Source organism: Pezoporus wallicus, unplaced genomic scaffold, assembly GCF_028554395.1.
Source record: "Pezoporus wallicus isolate ANWC-B61680 ecotype Strahan unplaced genomic scaffold, APGP_CSIRO_Pwel_v1 contig_2870, whole genome shotgun sequence".
NCBI classification, from domain to species: Eukaryota; Metazoa; Chordata; class Aves; order Psittaciformes; family Psittacidae; genus Pezoporus; species Pezoporus wallicus.
The window spans coordinates 2,428,196-2,450,325 of NW_026636990.1; the positions used below are offsets into that span (position 1 = coordinate 2,428,196).

At 39.6% G+C, this 22,130-nt stretch overlaps 1 protein-coding gene across 2 annotated transcripts; it reads right to left on the minus strand.

The window, feature by feature from the left end:
* Window positions 1-566: 566 nt before the first annotated feature.
* Window positions 567-19,271, minus strand: DEPDC1B (DEP domain containing 1B). Of its 2 annotated transcripts, XM_057402690.1 has the most exons (11): window positions 19,126-19,271; window positions 18,240-18,505; window positions 13,975-14,110; window positions 11,610-11,737; window positions 9,943-10,073; window positions 8,030-8,077; window positions 7,468-7,608; window positions 3,624-3,790; window positions 1,996-2,172; window positions 1,175-1,357; window positions 567-924 (listed from the first exon to the last, which is right to left on the minus strand). In XM_057402690.1, exons 1-11 carry the CDS (start codon window positions 19,171-19,173, stop codon window positions 763-765), a joined length of 1,587 nt encoding a protein of 528 aa, XP_057258673.1. In that variant the 5' UTR covers window positions 19,174-19,271; the 3' UTR covers window positions 567-762. The 2 variants fall into 2 exon arrangements, with proteins under 2 accessions (XP_057258673.1, XP_057258674.1); XM_057402691.1 differs by lacking the exon at window positions 8,030-8,077.
* Window positions 19,272-22,130: the final 2,859 nt, after the last annotated feature.

A 22,130-nucleotide genomic window follows, 5' to 3' on the forward strand; every position in this document is an offset into this window, starting at 1 on the left:
AGGTACAGTGGATTTCATAATGCAAAACAAAATTAATAAAGGCACGTGTGCTTCAAACTCAATTCAATATTTAAACTCCATTTCCAGAAAAAAAATCCAAGGCTCCAGATTTTTCCAATAAAATCTGTTGTATTGTCAAGCATGCAATTTCATATGACAATATTTATTAGAAGCACATGGGAAAAGACAGGGTTTTAAAGGGTAGGTCAGCACTTCAGAAGTGAATGGAATTTTAATAGTGATTGGCTCAAGCTGTAATGAAGCATATGAATCAAAAATTAGGAATGAGTTTTTATGTAAGATTTTTATTTTGAAAAACTGTAAAGAACACTAAGGTGTACAACAAAACAAAATCCAGTGTTTCATACTTACTCAAGCAAATTAATTCCTCAAGTTACATGTGAACAGAGGCTAGTCTGTGCAAGAAACTAATTTTCAGGGGAAACAAAACAAAGGAGGCTGTTTATTAGTTGCCAACAACACATTACACAAGTACATTTAGACCTTATCATGAACGTAGATTAATCCCCTTGAATTTTTGTTTTTTTAAATAACTGACATTTTAAAAAAATTATTTACAAAAGTACTGCAAAGGTTCACATTTCTACCACCTCAATACTTTCCTCTTCTTTCGACCATTTCTACCATCTCAAAAGTATCCCCAATGTTTTTTTTCAGTAACTACATGGTTCTCAGGCTCCTTTGGCATAAGATCCATTGATAATACGCTCTGACTCAATCTATTGATCTGTTTCAAACCTTTTACATCCGAAAACTTCTGGTTCGGTGAAATGGTTGAAAGGGCTTTTTTAAGGCCCACCTCAGTATTGGTGGCTTCTGTTTAGTTTTTTCTGGAAATAGCACCGCTTCAGTTTCAGGCGTGGGAAATCGTACTCTATACACTTCAGGGTAAGATTTCTGAAACTGGAAAAGTACATCGAGTTAAATGAAGAATTTACTCAAACTTCTATACCTCTATATATAGAAAATTAGGTGATCTTTTCTAATATGGCTTGATGGATCACAGTACCATTATTCCAAACAATTAAAAAGTTTGACATCCCCAAGTGTATCTATGATTTTAAATCTCAGTATTTCTCTGAAGGTCTACATGTCTGAAACTTGATAAAACTTTGAAATTAGAATTAAAGACTGTGAAGGAATTTTTATTTACTTGCTTAAGCTTCTTCTTCTTATCTTTCACAGATATTTCTTTATTCATTGCAATTTCTTCCAATAAAGCTGCCAGTGGTTCTTGAGAGCCAGTTGCTTTTTGATATTCAAATTCATCTGTACTGATTTGGTGGCAAAATGATTGAGGAAATGTTGCATCAGTATCAGCTCCAGCATATTTTATCTGAAGAAAGATAGAAAAAAGAGCAGCTATGTTTTCCACAATAGATTTTTAAAACTGGCTTAATCACCTGAAGTCATTAATTAGAAAAGATATGGAATAAAGACCTTAAATTGTACCTCCTATCTCTTGCACTAGTTGAGTTTTAGTAAGGCAAATGATGACACAGATTGAGCCTTTTTAACTCTTGGAAAAAGTAAAAATCAGTTTTTCAGTAGCAATTAAATAAGAAAGAACTGAAAAGAAGCTTTGAACAAAAGAAAGTATAGTATCAGGAAAAATTATACTAAACAGCTGAGCAAGTAAGGATGGCTCTAAAAGAAAATCAGAACATTAATGGAAACACTTATTAACCATCCACAGTTTTCTTCACTACCACAACCATAGCTTGCCCATTCCATAGAAAAGATAATGCTGACCTACAGAAAACATATTTAAGAGTTCTTGATCTAAAGTATTCAAAGTCTGCAATTTACACTTAAATACATACTTATGTTTTAATATAGCAGTCAAAATTAATAAACTCTTCATAATCTAACAGACACAAAAAAAGTCTTTAAGAACTGTCAAACTTCAGAGCAGAAAGGATAGATTTAATCTAGAAACAGAGGCATAAGAGGCTTTTTTTGTTAGACATCTACTTGGACTCTCTGGAGATTTAGAACATGCTCCTCTATAGAAGATTTTAAGGTGGTGGGAACACTTAAGATCTCTTGATAATTGTCCATGAGAAAAGATACTAGTTTAGCAGCAAGCAGTTCATCCAAGTCCATTTCATCCTTTGAGCAGAGAATACAATGGGAAAATGCCTGAACCATCTGAGGGGAAAGAAAAAAAAAAAAGGAAAAAAAACAACATAAAATTAAATTGCAACATTACTGTGTATTTTTCTGTTTGGTAATGGGGAATCAGGCTGTATTTAAAAACTGATGTTTTAGAAAAAGAGCTTTTGACAGCACAATACTTCAGATACTTCCAAAAAACTTCAATTCAAGGTGGGGAGAGTAAAAAGTATTGTTATCTGGGTGGACTGAAGATGTCTCTTGTGTCATATACATAATCTAACCCTGACTTTAGACTTATGACTGAATTAAGTTTTATTCTAAAGATTTCATCAAATGGCCACTTTGTGTCTTTTCCAGTTAAACAGGGCACAAACAATTCAGAGATTTTAAAAATAACAAAGGAATTTGACAAAAGATAAGCACCAGAGATGAAAAAATTATAGTTATTTTGAAATCGAAACAAATTTCAGGTCTAGATCAATTCATGTAGTTTCATGCCCAAATATTCAGTTACAAGACTTTTCTGAATGTGCTCCAGTAGCTTCTAACAATAAAAACACAGAAAGCAATCAAGACTGTCATATACCATAGACTACACTGCTGAATTAAAACTTAGTACAAAATACTTGGACTGTAAAGCATTCACTTCCAAAAATAACATTTAGATAAACATAATTACTTTCAAAGATCATTTACAGTTAATTAAATTTTAACCTTGGCAGTCAAAAAAATTATCTTTTTTTAATCAAATACTATTCATGGTTAATTAAAAATGCAATTCCTGTAGAACAGATTTACATTTATGCATGCTACTATAGTATTTTTATTGGAGTGGCTTTACAGCTTAGCTTTCTGCAGCCCTTCTTACAAAAGACTTTAGCCAAAATAAATACATGTTCTTAGAAGTCAAAATTGCTAAGTTTTGCCTAATAACTTTGTAATAACATGCTGTTGCAAACATCAGTGGTAACTCTACAAGAAGTCCTACAGAAAGAGTATTAACTCCTGAGGGCTTTGTCAAAATCTGTAGTTGAAGTGATGAAAAATACTGAAATAAACTGGTAGGAATGTTTTTCAAATGGCTAAAACCAAGTAAACCAAAGCATTCAGCTGCATATTTCTAACTATGACTGAAACAGGCAGTCTGTTTCTCTCTCACACTCTGCAGTGATGAAGAACACCAGAAGCCTTATCTACTGTATTTTTTCTTTTCTACTCAAAAGGGAAACCTGTGGCAATTTAATTTTGAAAGATATGGAAGTCTCCAAATTCTGAGCAAATTCATTTATTCAAAACTGACCAAGAAATCCCAATTTATTCAAATTCAGAGTAGCTTTCTAGAATTTAAACTAGAATAGACGAACTATTCTTCAAACAAGCAAATTATATTTTGCACACATTCTCTACAGCAAATGCAGAGAATCTTTTATCTGTGCTACTCCAAAAGCCTTGCGTAGACCTTTTGCCTTACACACTATACGTACCAAGGTTCTGGTCCTCACTGATTCAGAAAGAGGTGGTAAATCCTTGTTTAAGCTAATTCTTGCCATCATCCTCACCAACAGCTGTAGTCTTTTCCGATTTTCTGGTGGCAGCAACAGACAAGATATCTGAAGAGCTTCTATGGCCTTGCTGTGTTTTTGCAGCAGACCTGTTTTATGCAAGATCAGAAGTTTGAGCAAGATTTCTTAATTACGTTTCCATAACAATTAATGTAACATTTTAAAATCTGTCTTCCCACATTCCTTTGCTACTCATTCGAGACTACCTTATAACTCCGCTCCCCAACATGTTTAGGAAAACACCCATAGAACTGGACTAGTAGAACTGGGCACCTTGTTTAAGTATTCACAACATTTCATTCTGATGCATCAGGAGATATTAATAACCATAACCAACAACTCTAGATAGTGGTAGACATGAAAAACTACAATGGTTTTGTTCATCCTTTGTTTGTTTATAGCCCTTAGCTTTAAACACATCTGAGATGTATGCACAGATGTATCAAGCACATAAAAAAAGTTCAGTCTGAGGCAACAATAGGAGAACCTAAATAAAACGTGCTTATGTACTAGTGACAACTGCGGCAACACTGACGTGTCATTCACGCCTATAGAAGTTAAATCTATGGCCAGTTGTAACTAGAAACTCTTGAGAAAATGCAGATTGTGAGCATGGCATTGATATTTGAAGACTGGACAGGCACAGTAGTCTCTGATAGTAGTTTAGGTATCTATAAAGAAGTCTCACCACCAAAATGTCATCCACTTTTGGGCTTCTAAGGCTCATTGAAGGAAGCATCTACTACACATTTACCTAAATAGCACTAGTATCAAAACAAAGCAGAAGTCAGGACCAAAATATCCATGAGTGAAGTCTAACAGCAACTTCTCTTAAAAAAAAAGAACAAGGAAAATGACAGAGATACATTTTATTTTTCCCACATAAGATTATAGAGGTTGGAAGAGATCTCTGGAGATTATCTAGATTTCTCTGCTCAAAGCAGGGTTACCTACAGCAAGATGCCCAGTATTATGTTCAATCAGGTTTTGAATTGTCAATTGTTCTATTATTGAATATCATCCATAGAAGTCTGGCTCTCTTTGTTCTCCCCACATCTTTTATAGTGTCTTTTATACACATTAATAAGATCCTCCCTGAGCTTCTGTGCCTTCTCTTCTCCAGGTTAAATAGTCACTGCTCTCAGCTTCTCCCCACATGATAGGTTCTCTAAGGCTTTGATAGCTTTGGTGGTCCTCCACTGCACTCACTGAATAGGGGCGAGATAAACTCCCTCAACTTGCTCCCAATGCTCTCAAGGTAGCTAAGCATGTTGACGGTATTCTTTGCCAAAAGGACACATTGCTTGCTTATTGTCACTTTAGTGCCCACCAGGAATGCAAAGTCCTTCTCAGTAAAGCTGCTTTTAAGAGTCAGCCCCAGCATACACTGGTGCATGGGGCTATTCCTCCCCAAGATGCCCTGAGAATAAATAATTAATAAGAGTTGTTCATAAAGAATCACTATAACCTGTGCAAAAAGCAAGTTTAATCTTACCAAGTTAGTGAAATATTTGATGATTACTGACACCTTAGTCCTATTTTTTTAGCTATTCTTGAAAACTAATTTCAGCCAGCCTCTTGGAAGGGAAGTGCTCTAGACAGTCTTCATTTGACAACAGAAGCAAGTGAGGCATCTTAATATGTTTACACAAATAATCTGTCATTTCTGCAAACATTTCTCAGGTTTTAAGATGGAACTTTTAGACATGTGCATATCACATCACGGCTGCACCAAATGACTAAAAATACAATCTAATAACACTTTCTTTGCTATTTACTGAAGCCCTCCACTAAACAAAGTTTATCCACTGAAAAAAGGAGCCGTGTGGGAAAGTTGTAATTCCCTGAGGGTAGCAATATGAAAAGTTTAAAACTCAAAGATTGAAATTCTGGTTTATAAAATTCTTTATCTTAAGAATTACTACCAATTTAGAAAGCCATACTCCATTAAAAAAAAAAAGGCGCAAAAATGAAACCATAGACATATTTTCTAAATGTACGACTAAGGAATTACTGCTTCACTGCTGGCATCAGTACTAGCATTGTCACTTACTATAAAATAGTATTCTATGGAACACGCATAGAATCATAGAATGCTTTGGGTTGGAAAGGACCTTAAAGATCATCTGGTTCCAACCCTCCTGTAATGGCCATAGACACCTTCCACTAGACCAGGGTGTTCAAAGCCCCATCCAGCCTGGCCTTAAACACTTTCAGGGATGGGTCAGCTACTTCTTCCTCTACATTCACCTGCAACTTCATAGTTGTTTGTACATTAGCCTCTACTGTTAAGACTTAATTACTTATTGCACAGAACAAAATTCCTGCCCTTTTTCTCGCAGCTGACATCACCCACCCACCCCCACCCTCCCCAGTCTTCTCCTCTTTCCCTCCAGCACTCAAGAATCATACCTCAAATCTCACAAGTGTGAGAAGACCTTGCTACCAAAACTACAGATCAGACATCTCTGCCTTATATTTACTTTTTTATTTTCCTACAATTGGTTCTAAGTAGTTTGGGGTACAAAAAGATGAGTTAGGCTTTAGAACAGGTATGATGAATTGTCTTCTTGAAATCTGTCCACCAGTTAGATAGTTAGCATATTCTTGAATTAAAAAAAAAAGTGGAAAAGATACCTGAGAAACATGACATTTTCAAATATATATTACCAGTACTTCACAGTAAACTGAATAAACATGAAGATTCAATACAAAGTAATTCTTGAAAGTCTGCATCCCATGTTTTTTTTTTGTGTAAATCTATTTTTGTTAGTAAGGAAGTATTCCATACTAGTGCCTCATTTTTTGAGAAACATTTTTTTTTACTTTTTGAAATAGTGCATGGTTTGCTTTCATTTCCACATAAACATTGGCATGAATTCTTTCTCCTCATGTTTACATCTGTGAAATACTGTGAAATGAAACTCTTAAAACCCGAAAGATGTAAAATACAATGGAAAAGCAAACAGAAAGGGGGTATGAATTGACAGCAAGAATTCTTAGGAGATATTATCAAGAGTATCTATTGTGGAAGAAAAAGAAGTCAGAAGAAAAGGAACTGCATTCAGTTTGAAGCAAGATCATCAACTAATAACGTATAAAAATACTAAATTCCAGAAGCCCTTTTTCAACTCAACAGTTTGTTAAAAGCAGTGGTGTTCCCCATTAAAGCAGCTCAGAAAAGTGACATGCTACAAAGCATGCTTACTTTTCAACCCAGTTGTTCTATTCTGAAATGTAACCATAAAAAATAAAATACTTTCACATTTACTGTCTTTCGGTAGGCCATCTTTAGCTGCAGTATAGCTGAATCTGATATAGCATGAACCCTTAAAGTTAGCTAATACCGAGACTGTTGTTTCTGTAAGCACTAATGTCTACTGTAAGTTTAAGCAGTAAAGTATTTCCATTTCCTTCAGATATCATATTGCCATAGTTAAAAAAAAGTCCTTACAGCCCTAATTTTTTTTAAATGTAGACATCAGTCAAGCAATTTATAAAAGCTCCTGTGAGTTTCTAAAATGCTTAGGCATTTAAAAAAAAACAAACTGTTAAAATTCATCTGATAGGTGTGGCAGCACTAAGCAATGAACAGAGGCCTTTAAAAATCATGAAGACAAGCAATGGAAGACTTGTGATCTGTAATAAATTTTAATATTAAACTGTTCACCATGTAGAATGGACAGGACAGGTCCTAAAGAAATGAGTTGTGATACATCTGGATATGATGAATTTAAATGAATAGTTTATATCTTAAACTACTTACCTAACACACTAACAAAAACATCAAAAAAATTAAATGTGAGAAGAGGTTCTTTCATCTGGCCAAAGTAGTCCACTATAGTTTTGAAGACATCTCTTTCAAAGCCTGAATATGTAGGCTGCTTCAAGTCTGAGCAGCTGGGCCCTAGAAAGGAGCGGGGGGAAACAACAAACAAATTGAATTTGCAGCCATCAAACAGATCACCATTTTCTATTCCTGTCATTTAAAATGCAACATCAAGTAGAAAAAACCCAAAAACTTAGACTCATTATTCAACATAAAAATGAATAATGTATTCAGCTATTGAATTGACCAATTTCCAGTAGGTCCAATGGAAATAGATAAAGTTAAAATAGGAACAGTTAAACCTCTATATATTCCATTGAAATAAACTGCATTAGTAGAATATATGCTGGTTGACCTTTTCCAGCTTTTAGGCAACAATCTGAAAAAATATCAACTGTGAATATAAACAGGATTTGATAAAGCAGTAAGGCAGACAGTTTAACTGTCTTCTATGAGGGTGGGTTGGTTTTGTTCCCTCTCTCCCCCCAAAAGGACTTACAATTTGCTAGACATTTCATTGCTGATAATATCCAGTGAGGTAGTTCTTCTGCATTGAGGAGAAACAGACAGAAATTAAAAGGACAAAAAAATCTGAGAAAAATTAAAAGATAAAAGTGAAACAGAAATTCTTTAAGAAGTTCCCCCTCTCTGGTAGTGCAACTGATTGCAAAGGCAGGCTACACCTTAATACAGGATATAGCTTTAATTATATCTTACTTGAGTACCTCCAGTACTCCCTATCATCAACCAGTTGTGCCTACAGCTCTTACAATTCAACCAGCAAAATGAATTGTATCTCAAATCCTTAACCTGCCCCTGCAATAAACAGCCAAACTAGTTCAAGCTACACCTTCAAAAGTGCCTTACAGTGAAATGTTTACTTTGCATTGAAAATGATGAAAAGCACTCATACATGCCGTTTCGTCATTTTTGCAAGGAGATGGTTAACGTCCTGAGGTGCTCCAATTGTCTTTAAAAGGAATATGTATATGCTCTGGAAAAGGGTTCATTTACAAACCAAAACAGGTTACAATCTCATAGTTTAATACTCCGCAAATCTTCTGGAAAACATGGTGACAATAATATTGTAAGTGATAAATCATAGAATTATAGAACAGGTAGGGTTGGAAAGGACCTTCAGATCATCAAGTTCCAACCCCATGACATAGACAGGGACACCTCACACTACACCATGTCACCCAAGGCTCTGTCCAACCTGGCCTTGAACACCACCAGGGATGGAGCATTCACAGCCTCCCTAGGCAAACTATTCCAGTGCCTCACCACCCTTACTATAAAGAATTGCCTCCTTATATCCAATCTAAACTTCCCCTGTTTAAGTTTGGACCCATTACCCCTTGTCCTATCACTACAGTCCCTAATCAATAGTCCCTTGCCAGCATCCCTATAGGCCCCCTTCAGATACTGGAAGGCTGCTATGAGGTCTCAATGCAGCCTTCTCTTCTCCAGGCTGAACAGCCCCAGCTTCCTCAGCCTATCTTCATACGGGAGGTGCTCCAGTCCCCTGATCATCCTCGTGGCCCTCCTCTGGACTTGTTCCAACAGTTCCATGTCCTTTTTATGTTGAAGACACCAGAACTGCACACAATACTCCAAGTGAGGTCTCACGAGAGCAGAGTAGAGGGGCAGGATCACCTCTTTCGACCTGCTGGTCACTCTCCTTTTGATGCAGCCCAGGATACAGGTGGTTTTCTGGGCTGCGAGTATACGCTGAAGCCGGCTCACATTCAGTTTCTCTTTGACAAACACCCCCAAGTCCTTCTCTGCATGGCTGCTCTGAATCTCTTCTCTGCCCAACCTGTAGCTGTGCCTGGGATTGTTCTGACCCAGGTGTAAGACCTTGCACTTGTCATGGTTAAACTTCATAAGGCTGGCATCAGCCCAAAGCATCACAGCAGCAAAGATGCTTTACTTTCTCCCTGATGTGCAAAGAATTTTTAATCTCAGCACTGGTTTCAAAACTCATTAACTGAAAATCAAACCAAATCTTACATATTTCTCAGCATACATTCTGATTTTTTTCTCAATTTTTATACACATTTTCTTTATGTAAATAGTCCAGTTCAGGCAGTTAAGGCCTGGGCTGACAAAGCCAACTTGAAGTGAGTAGTATCCTTTTCTTTATAAAGGAAAAGTTGCTGCTTTTTTACTTTAGTCTTTCAACCCTGCTGAAGCAGCAATATGTTTAAGAGAGTAAATATGTAATAAACACCAATTCTGACTATTGGGTTGTCAGAGGACAACAACGGCATACTTTGTAAAAACCGTAGTATAGATTTCATCACACAAGTAGAAAGATGTTACCTGTTACTATAGATTAGAACAAATACTTTTTATATACTAGTAAGCTATACTATTAAAAAGTTAAATGAAAACTTCTAAAATACTCACTTGATTTGTCTTCTAAAATGACAATGCCTTGCTTATTGACATTGTACGCATTTTGGAGTATATGCTTTGAGTTCACAATTTTTATGTCTAACACTTCATTCAGGGAATCCAAACCCAAGACCTTTTGTAATCTGCAAAAACACATAAACACACAGTTCATACATCATGTAATCTGAAAAAAAGCAAACATGTAATTTCAAGATAGATAGGATTCTGAAATTGAGACCTCTCCATTTCATAGACTTATAGAACATTGCAACTCAGAAGAGACCCATAAGGATCATTGAGACTAGCTTGCTGCTCCTCACAGAACTAGCTAACACTAAATAACATGACCAACAGCATCATCCAGACACTCCTTGAACTTTGACAGGCTTGGTGTTGCCACCACTTCCCTGGGGAGCCTCTTCAGTGACCAACCACCCTTTCAGTGAAGAACCGGTTTCCAAGGTCCAATGTGAACTTCCATTGACACAACTTTATTCCACTCCTTTGTCATCAGAGAGAGATCAGCACCTTGAGCTCCATTTCCTCCCTTGAGAAAAATCGAGGCTGCGATGATGGAACCCCTCAGCCTTCTCTTCTCCAAGCTGAACAAACCAAGTTACCACAGCAGCTCCAAGTCCAGCCCTCAAGGCCTTTCACTATTTAACAGGAAACTGTTAAAAGTGTGCTTCATCTGGAAACACAACAGATTCATGAAGAGCTCCAAAACCACACACAGGAGTAGAAGTGGGGCCACACCCATGCAGTGTAGGGTGGATCAGTTACCTCCCTCAATCATGTGGCTGTGCTGTGCTTAATGTACCCCATGCCCATGACCCACTTGGTCCTTTTGGCTGACAGTCTTTTTTTTCCTTTATGCAAATAATTTTGATGCAGGGTGTAGGACAACTTAACCTTGGTAATACCTCCAATCAGGATGAACCATCATCCTCATAATTGTTCAGTTCCACATATGCAGAGCCTCATACTTATTATACAAGGGCATTGGGAAAAGTGGGGTAGTCACAGAGGTGACATGCCTGCTGTGTTGGGCAGGAATTTGTCACCATTGCCCCCTATCCCTTCAGTCACTGTGGAGAGGATAGGAAATCCTGCAGATCACATGTGCTGTCTGCCTGCTGGGTCTGTCTCACAGAAGGTAGGGTATGATTCCATGTATATTATTTTTTCTCCTGAATAAATGTTCTAAAGCAATGTCTTTAACTTTGTATAGATATTCCTTTTGGAAATAGCAGAGAATATCTGAATCCTAAAGCCTTCAGCACCCAATTAGCAACTCCATTTCTTGTCTCATAAAAAGTATTTTATTTGTTGTTGAAAGGTTTCATGGTATTGCACTTCTACAGACGTGCTTTTATTTCATAGCAACAAGAAAAAGAGGAAGACTGAGGAGAAAAGTGATTAATAAAGACAAAGCCTACATAACAAAAGGACTTGTGTAACACAACAGAAAAAAAGTCAAAAAACTATTAAGCACAGTAAAGTTTCTTTGCAAGCTTTATTTGCTCAACTCGTTAGTCAAATAATAAGCATATAGTTAGTCCAGCCATTATGGCTTTAATTGCAGCAATGAAAAGTGAACATTATCAGTGAAGACAGACAAGACTACTACTTACTACACAGTTTTACTTTAACAGCAAACGGCTCACAAACATACTCACTGTGACAAAGTCTGAGATTTCCATATCTCTTCTATATTTGCTTGTGTTAGCTCTCTGCGGAACACAAGCTTGCAGGCTGGTACTTCCCCTATAGCTATACTATGTCTCTTATACCACATCTCAGAATTCTGAAATCAGAAAAGACAATCTTCATTAACTGGTGACTTTTCAAGTACTGAACAGTGTAACTGTATATTATATATATATAGTATATAACAGTTTAAATTGTATGTTTATGGTACAGCATGCTCCTTATTAGAAGTATTCTAAATACTCCTAAACTCCAATATATTCCCCAGGATGCAAGTGAGTGTTCAAGTTTCACAGGCATGCAGAATCTTTTATCATTTACATAATTTTTCAGCTTGGGTAAGTTATGTGAGTCAGAATAGCCATTAAAGCTCAGGAGTCAATGGCCTCTAGCCCTGTGTTCAGATCCTTTCCGTTAAAATCAGTTCAAGTCACTTGCTTTCAACTACCATTCTAAGATTAAACATCTGCTTACAGAAAAATTGTTGGAGAATTATTAGATGAGATTTCTAAGACTGATATTTCTCCCTGTTCAGTGTATACTGATCATAACTAAACATTAGTTTTTTAACAGGTTCTCTACATGAAGAAAGTAAAACCAAATAGCTACAGCGGAAGACACTCTTTAGACCTAGTCCAACATTATAACAGAATATAGCAAAGCATAGAATGCAAGAGACTACTATCCTGTACTCAAACTTCACATCCAAGCTCAGTGCTTGAAGATTGCCATCAATATGTCAATAGGTGAACATAAAATACAGTTTGTGTCAGTGGTGCACTTTTTTAGGCAAAACTCCTAGTCATTCACAGTTTTTTGATTTACATCACAGAGCAGTCCCCCACCAACAGTATTCCTTGTAGCCTCAACCAACCCACAAAATGCACTCCAGTAATGCGCTTAATTATTCCAAGCACTAATCATCTGTAATTCCACAACAGTGGACTACAGCTAGTTTGGAACAAATAGCACCCTCTGAAATGACAACCTGGTCTTCCGCATCAGTAATTCATTACACAGAATGCCATCAAGCCACACAGAGCCAGTATGTGGCCTGACAGATGCTGGAGCAATTTAAAGTGCCACCACTTGCAGCTACCTGTCTACTTCACCATTCCAGAGGAAGTTACACCTTTCTGTAAAAAAGCCAGTAATAGAAGATCTTTTTTTTTTTGTCTCAGTTACACCAATTTACAGTCCACTGTATTAGCTAAAACTGATAATAAAAGAAACTTTGAGCTATGCCAGAATGTATGCTGTTGTATATTGCTAATTCTTACCGTGCCAGGAAGCTTGGACGGACATTTTGAGCAGACAGTTGGAGGCTGCAACATGATAAAACTGCAGCAGATACTTGCTCAGTAACTAACATACTCTACCCTCTTGACTTTTTTCTTTCTTCCGTCTTAAATCTTCTACCTACTGCTGAAATTCTAAGGACCTTAATGCTTTTTCCTCTTCAGAAAAGTGCTGTAAATGAAAGGTGCACTGTATCTACACATACTTAGTTGATTTACAAATACGGAATAACCATTCACATTCAGGACCTCTAGATATCCAGCAAAACGGTAGGAGCTATTTTTCCAAACAAACTATCAATCACCAAGAAATCGAAGGCTAGTGTCCTGCATTGAGAAGCATTAAGGAAAAGGCCAAAATTATCAATGAAGTCCCAAGAATTCACAAAATTTGAGAACACTCACATACAAGGTAACACTGGAGGGACTGTTCTGAATATACACAACTCCAGAAGCCTAGGCTTTAAAGATGCCCTGTGGTGAGAGTTGATACAAGTTTTGTTTACTAATGAAAGAAACAGTCGTTTCAACAACTTTGCAAAAGCTGGATCAATCCACATAAAAATGGGGCAGGATGATTCTCCAAGCTGAAAGGGCAACAATGAAACCAGGATAACTTCTCCTTAGCTACAGCATATTCCTTTATCAAAAAGGAATTCTCCTAACAGCTAAGAAGGAAGTAATACTGTATATATTCTGCTACACAGTATCTGAATAAGAGTTACAGCATAAATGACAGTATTTTTCTTGTAGCGTAACAAATGCCATACCCAAATTTGAACAAGCTGGAATGAAAGCATTCTGGCAAATACAGCCATGCTGAACTTCAGATGCTCAGGACATAATCTGTAGCAGAAAGAACACTGAAAGCCAGCATCCCCAGCAAATCATTAACAACTTTACTTCACATAAGTTTAGAATAAAAGTATGTTGCATTTAATTTTATAGCTAAGTATTATGTGCAACAACAAAGAAATCATTAGTTCTGCTTTCCAAATATGCTTATGTCTGGGGAAATAAAAACTGGATATCTTACCATTGCAACTGTTTTCACTAGGATGTGGTCTTGAGAAACACCAGCCTTTGCTTCATTCCAGTCTGGAAATTTAATTACTTGATTTCCACACGAAGGTTTCTTTGGATATGACTTCAGTGGTGAGGAAGGAGGAAATCTACAATTAGAGAATATTTTTTAATGTCTCTGAACTCCACCCTATTCCATATTTGCCAAAGCAAAACTGTAGTAAGCCTTCACATGCAAAAAATACAAAAAAAATGCCTTGGACATTCACAGTGCAACCTAATTGCCTGAAGACAGGTTTGAGTGACACATAAAACAACTCAAAGTGTCTTGTTTGGTCTCCATCTGCTGCTCCAGAACAGTTTAGGTTCTTTGCACCTCCCATGACACAGCTGAACCATGGGTGAATGTCTGATATCACAGTGCATCCCAAATAGCAGCAGCTGCCTATGCATAGCAAACTAACTCAGGTCTTCACCAGAAAACACTGACTCTGCTGAAAAAGCTGTGGGTAGATTTTCTGCATGTCAAGTGAACTGCTAGCATGCATCATCTCTTAAAGCAAAGCTATCTAAGTCACATAACTTTTAAAAGACTTAATTAGCATACACACATGTCCACACAAGGTTTTGTCCATATTACCATGTTCTTCTGTGTTTACATGGTTCCTATGTGAAGACCATATCCAGCAGTTTTTTTCTGAAGTCTTTTCCCAGCTGACTATGCAGGAAACTCATTCAATTTTTAAGGCATTTCAAAAAGTGTCGTGAAGAAATCAGCAGAAATAAACCCTAAGGTAGCCCTTGCAGAAAACAAGGAAAACAAACTATCCCAGGTCACATTCAGCTCAGTCACATCTCCAGCTTGACCAGAATTAAATTACTGCTAAACCTAGGTCAGAGCATGTATAAGATAATTAATGGCAGCACATCAGAAAGACAAATCAGTTTGGTGGCATCAGCAAACTGGCCCAGATCAGATCTTATTTATCTGCACTCTGATATCCCCGAGATGATGAGATCCCTGATGCTTCAAGAAAATGCTTCCACCTCACTCTTGAATATAAAATAGTTATGTCTGTGACCATGCAACTAGAACTTGTTTGCCACTTTATAGTATGTGTGTATATAATAGAATCACAGAATCACAGATATAATGCAATTCCAAAAAATTTAAAGCCCAACAGCTTCTGAAATTGTAACTTCTCTTTTATTATTGTAGACTATGCTGAGCCCGTAAGCCAGAATACACAGATAGTGTTTGCAAATTTTTGAAGCCACAGTAGTTCTCACCTTCATATTTAATACTTGCCCAATACTATCAAACAGATCAACAGTTGGGAACATTTCTTTTCAACACTCAATGAGCAAGAGCAGAAAACTACATTCACATGGGAAGCTAATGAATGACAGCCGTGTTCCACAGTGTACAGTTACAGTAAATTAACACAGTAGTTTATAGAAAAGATATAAAGCATAAGAAGGTTTCCAGAGAAAGCACTGCCAGTGGAATTAAAAGCAACTGGTACTGCTATCCATACCAACATGATGAAAACCGTATTTACAGCATAACATTAGGGAAGTCCACAAGAGGGAGCTGCAAGGACATTAAATACTTGAATAAGGCGGGCTGGAAAACAGATGTTTAGCTCCATAAACACGAGAAAAGCATGCTCTAATAATACTTAAAGACAGACACCAAAACCATGACTAGCATGCTGTTTATTTATACACCAAGCTGAGTGGGGAAAAAGCTAGCTTCACTTCAAGATGCATGAAAAATAGGCAGTTTTAATTAAAAAAAAATTGTTAGTAACTTCATTGAATGGGAGGTGAATAAAGAGCATCATTAAGACAGATACAACAAAAAAGCTCTGTTGTCCAACAGCAGATCAGTAGGCAAAGCACTAATAAAAATAATAATTACAAAGTACTAATAAAAGAAAAAAAACCACCAAAATATTTCACCCAACCAACTTCCACAGCCTGGAGCTCAGGAAAGTCATGGCTGAAAATACAAAGGAGAAAATAGCAAAATAATTTGAATGTGCCACAATGCTAATTCAAGAGACAAAAAAAAAAAACCACAAACACAACAAACGCAGACAAATAAATATAGCATAATACCAGTGGTTACCAAATCCCACATTTAATCGTTCAACAGAGTGAATGCCCAGAAAGAAAAGAGGCAAAGGACTTAATACCTATGGCACCAGTGAAAAAAATGTGTGCAGGTAGAGAGCTATCCTAAGAACAGACAAAGTAGGGCTGAGCTAGGAATATACCAAACCAACACCACACCTATGACCAAGTGCTGTACCAGTATCTAACTGCTTTTCTAACTCTACTTAGACAAGTAAAAACTAGTCCATGAGTAGGTAAACCACCACAATATTTTGCCCTTCTATAGCAGCCATAAGCAGATAGCCAGAGAAGAATTTAAGAACAGGACAAGCATACATGACACTTCCTCCTTTTCCAGCTCTTGGTCATGTTCAGTTCACAGACTGCAGAACCATATCTTGTTTTGAGATACTTAGCAACAGACTTTCTCAGGTGAGCTGCTCATAATATCTTCAGATACAAATCCTCTGGTACACTAGATCCTTCAAATTTGATTTCCAAATTCTAAAATTTAACATTTTCCTTGACTATTACTTGGAATTTCTTTTTATGGAGCTAAGCTTGGAAAGAACATTCATTTTTATTCCCCACAAATTATTTAAAACTTCTTCCATTAAATCTGATTTAAATATTTAATTTATTTGGCAGGGAAGCCCTAGCACTCAGTGCCGTTTTCTTCATAAGGTAGACTAAAAACCAGCTACCACTTTTATTGAAAGATATCATGCAGCATGAATCAGTGCTAATTTGTTACTGGAATTAAACAGAAATCCAACCCAATTTGACTGTAAATCAACTGAACTGCAGTGGAACAAGGTTAAAATAAATCACAGGTCTTTCATGAAAAAGAATCTTGACCCAAATTTGTTTATGACAAAGTAAAAGAATTACATCTTTTAAAGTATTTCAAGTTACTTAGTGTGTACAGTTCTGGTGTCCTCAACATAAAAAGGACATGGAACTGTTGGAACAAGTCCAGAGGAGGGCCACAAGGATGATCAGGGGACTGGAGCACCTCCCGTATGAAGACAGGCTGAGAAAGCTGGGACTGTTCAGCCAGGAGGAGAAGGCTGCGTTGAGACCTCATAGCAGCCTTCCAGTATCTGAAAGGGGCCTATAAGGATGGTGGGGAGGGACTCTTCATTAGGGACTGTAGTGATAGAACAAGGGGTAATGGGTTAAAACTTAAACAGAGGAAGTTTAGATTGGATATAAGGAAGAAATTTTTTCCTGTTAGGGTGGTGAGGCACTGGAATGGGTTGCCCAGGGAGGTTGTGAACGCTCCATCCCCAGCAGTGTTCAAGTCCGGGTTGGACAGAGCCTTGGGTGAGATGGTTTAGTGGGAGGTGTCCCTACCCATGGCAGGGGGGTTGGAACTAGATGATCTTAAGGTTCTTTCCAACCCTAACTATTCTATGATTAAATAATACTAGGAGAGTAACGAACATATGCACATACAGCACAGGTGTACAGACTAGGGAGCAGAAAAGCTTAGGCACTCTCTGCAAAAGAAACTATTCAAGTTCATAAAGCAAAATGAAAAGATGATTTCATCCACACCAACTGGAAATTCAGATCTACCTTTCTGCAGAGACAATATTAAAAAAAACTTATTAAAAAAATCCATAAAAGGGTAAAATAACCAATTAAACTTTGCATCTTTCAAGACATTTTCAATCTACAACTCAAAGAGCACTGAAAAAGCTTACATCATGAATGACTTTTAGTTTCTGAAGGCCCTTCTCTCAGGAATAGAGAGGCACTCAAAATAGCCAAGGGGCTGGGGAGAGGGAGAACAAGAGGAATTGAATGCTCAATGGCATCCTCATTCTCATACATATATTCTTGATATGCATTCTTCCAACACTGACAAACCTGATGTCTGCCAACAGCAAACAGAACTCATTACATCATAAAATCTGCAAAAACTTGTTAGCATTCATGGAATGCAATTGAATAAAAGTGCCTTTCAGAAATATCTAGAAACAAAGGAGGAGGAAAATAAAAAAAGGGGGGAGGGGGAACCCACAACAAAAATAAAGTCTTTAAGGGGGATGGGACGGACACATTAACCCCTTTACAAAAGTATTCTACAAAAACATTTGTTACACCAATGAGCAATTACTTAAGTTTTTCAGACACCATATACAGTTTTACCTATATAAATGGCCATCATCTTGAAAGTCCTCTTTGCCCCATCTTCCTTTAATATCCTCAATAACGTGATTTTTCAGGAATTTTTTAAGCAGTTTAACCGTTTGATTGCGAGTCACTTCTGGGCCAAAATTTTGATTAGAGCCAAGCAGTTCATGTAAACAGTCCACTGCCTCCGAGGCTTTGAAGCAATGCTCGTAGCTTTTGAAGCGACACCGATGTTTCCGTAAAGGCATCCCAGCACGAAAATGTTCTATTATCTCATTCCACTAAAAAAGAACAAAGCAAACCGTTACAGCTATTCTAGAAGCACTGAGTCGTGCAAAGCAAGGTGGGGATACAACCAGATATGAAAGCAGAACTACACAAAATTTTTTATCATCTGCATTTACAAGCACACTGAAACCTAAAGCTGTGATTTAAAGAGTGAGACCTGAGAGCAAACACCAGATTGAGAAAACTGAGAGATGTTAGAGCCCCATGCTGCCTATGGCTGTGCAGGTACAGCTTTAACGTCCCTGCGGCTTTTAACTTGACAAAAAGCCGAACTAACGCTCCCTTCTGCCGGGTGCTGCGGCCGCTCCACAGACACCCCATACAGACACCGCGTGAGGAGTACCAGCACCCGGAGGGCGGCTGGGAACTACCCCGCCGAGTCCCGGCCACCCGAAATAGGCCTTGGCTACCCGGGACAGGCCCAGGGCCTGCTAAGGCTTGCGGCGCTGAGCCCTCAGAGACCCAGCCAGCGGTCCAGGCCCAGGCGGCCAGACTGCATCAAGGCAGCGGACCCGTACCCAGAAGGCTCTAGAGAGCCACCGTCGGGCATGGAGGCCCACGAGGACGAGATAATGCTGTACAACAGGTCACACCGGGGACGGGGAGCACTCACCAGGCGGGTGGCGCGGTAGGGCCCGGGGCCGACGAGCTGCGGCTCCATGGACGCGGCCGGGCCTCGCCGTCTCCACGGAAACAGACAGCCGCGCGCACAGCGCCCACCGTTTGAATCCGCGCCCGAGAGACGCCGCCCTCACCTATTGGATGGCGACTGCGGCACGTGACGCGCCCGCACTACCCGTTATCGGTGGGGCGGGGACCCGCTCGTCCCGGGCCGCGCCTTCGCCGGGATCAGGCCCGCCCCCTGTGCCCGCTACCGTCCCCAGGGCTCTGCCCGCCGCAGCCTCCCGCCAGCAGCCCGCCCCCGCTCCGCGGCTGGGGGACCGCAAGCAGCGCCAGGGGTGGGACCGGGAAGAAACACGGCTCCCGTCGGCCAGACGGGGCGGGAGCGGCCCCTGCGGGGCAATGCGTCTGCTTAGGTCTCTTTGGCTTCCCAGGAGGGATGTTGCATGTTAAACGAACATTAACTGCCCTCTGTTGTTTGCACTTCCTCGGCCGGTAAGTGGCTCGGAACAGGGGCTTGGGTTTGGAAAGCAGTCAAACCACGACAGCGAAATACTTCCTGGTGAATTGCCACCTGGACACAGAGAATACAGACTTTTCGTTAATTTGGAACACAAATAAAAGAAAGAAAACCACCCCAATTTACAGGACTCAATTTATTAAGAGAGGAGTAGCTAGCAAGAGCAGTGTTTCTCCTCCACCAAATCCAGGGCATACAATATTTCAAACCACTTCCCCTCACTGTCATTAACGTTCACTATAACATTAACGATTCTGCTGACTGTTGCACCCCTCTTTCTAGCATACTCAAATGTATATCACGATTCTGCATGCAAGGTGCACAACTGTTAGATAGGGGAAAAAATGTGACTATCCACATCAAGACTGCTATTCTCACCGACTGCAACATTGTGTGTTTACTAACATCAGAGCGGAGTGCAGTACCATTCTGTATTGATATACTAGCACAGTTACATAGTTACACTACATGCAACCTTTTAGGATACATCCACACAGCTCCCTGAAACAATGCATCCATGCAACTCAATGAAACAACTCTCTTTCTCTAAATGCTTCATAACTCACAGAAAACTAAACCAGCGTGCAAGAAATTACGCAGTAGGAATCTGAAATGGCACTTGCTGACAGCCCACAGAATGATCAGCATCTCCAGTTTCTGCTCCTGATTATTCTTAATCTCAGACAATTGCCTTCGGAGGCAGTTGGCTAATTGTACAACTGCTGGACTCAGCAGCTTTTCCTGGCTCTTTTCTGTTCAGCACCTGCCCATGCGCAGAGATCCTTACTTTTGACTGTGTTTACTTTCAGCTTCTACTTAAGCCCCAGTGATCCTGAGCAATCAGTTACAGACCTAGGTCCCAAACAGCACATCCGGCCCCCCACACCCAGCTGCAGGATGCACTCCTCCCTGTAGCAATGAGGGGTGGAAGAGGGGTGGAAAATTGTAAAATCAGAGACCAGAATTAGGACTTCCCCTGGCATCGTGGGAGGAATCATCTGTAAGAATAAGAAGAAATGCCTGCTTCCCTCTTGTATTCGGTTTGCATGGCAAGATCTTGAGGGGAGGAGGTGCAGAGGTGCTCCAGTGCCAAAGCAGAGATTCCTCTGCAGCACCGTGGTGCAGCCCATGGTGAGGCAGCTGTGCCCCTGCAGCCCATGGAGGAGCAGATCTCCACCTGCACCATGGGGACCCTATGCCAGGATAGAGGGATGGCCAAAGGAGGCTGCAACCCTGTGGGAAGCCTGTGCTAGAGCAGGCTCCTGGCGGGAGCTGTGGCCCCCTGGATAGAGGAGCCCACACTGGAATTGTGACCCCATGGAAGGGACCCACACTGGAGCAGTCTGCTCCTGAAGGGCTGCACCCTATGGGAAGGGACCCACAATGGAGCACTCTGCTCCTGAAGGACAGCACTCATGGAGGGGACCCACGCTGGAGCAGTTTATGAAGAGCTGGAGCCTGTGGGAAGGACTGGCAATTTCATGGAGGACTGATCCCTGTGGGATGAACCCCACAGTGGAGCAGGGGAAGAGTGTGAGGAGCCCTCTCCTGTGTGATGAACTGATCACAGTCCCATTCCTCATCCTCCTGCTGTCGGGGAGAGGAGGTAGAACAAATTGGGAGTAAAGTGAAGTCCAGGAAGAAGGGAGAGGTGAGGAAAGGTATTTTAAGATTTGGTTTTATTTCTCATTATTCGGATTTGAGTGGTAATAAGTTCAACTGATTTCCCCAGGTCAAGCCTATTTTGCCCATGACGGTTACCTGCTGAGTGATCTCCCCATCTCTCCCTTCCTTGTCTCCATCCATAAGCCTTTCATTATATTTCTCCCCCTGTCCAGCTGAGGGAGTGATAAAGTGGCTTTGGTGGGCAGCTGGCACCCAGCCAGGGTCAACCCACCACACCCCCAGAACGAGCAGTGGAGCATCATCCATGTTACAGTGCAGAGCAGCTATTACAGCGTTTCAGTTGAAAGCCCTGCATTTCCCAAGTATGTTTGAACCCACAGGCTCAAGGCCTAAAGGAACCAAACTGTCCCACTTTCGTCATTAGTACAGAGTTAACAAATTATATTTAAAAAAGCAGCTTTCAAGCTTTAAAAATACATCAGGAAAATCCTTTCAGGCTGCTTTAAAAAACAGCAATAGGTCTCCATCCTAAGATCACTCCCTACTTTGGAAGCCACAGGCATATACACAGGCTGGAGGGTGGTAGGCTTTGAGACTTTGAGTCAATTATGGCATTTGCCATTGAAAACATGTACGGCCCCTGATCAGCACCCTAGCTGACTTGGATTCTGTGCTACAGCACCTCTTTGCATGCACTGACAGGGAGCCTAAACTCTGCACTGAGAATTCTGGGATCAAGCATCTAAAATTCAGGGGTCAAAATATACATCTGCTATCCAAATCCTTTCTGGGATCTAATTTCAACCTGCCATGGCAGCTGATAGCTACAGTGATTAAATACTGGAAAGCTA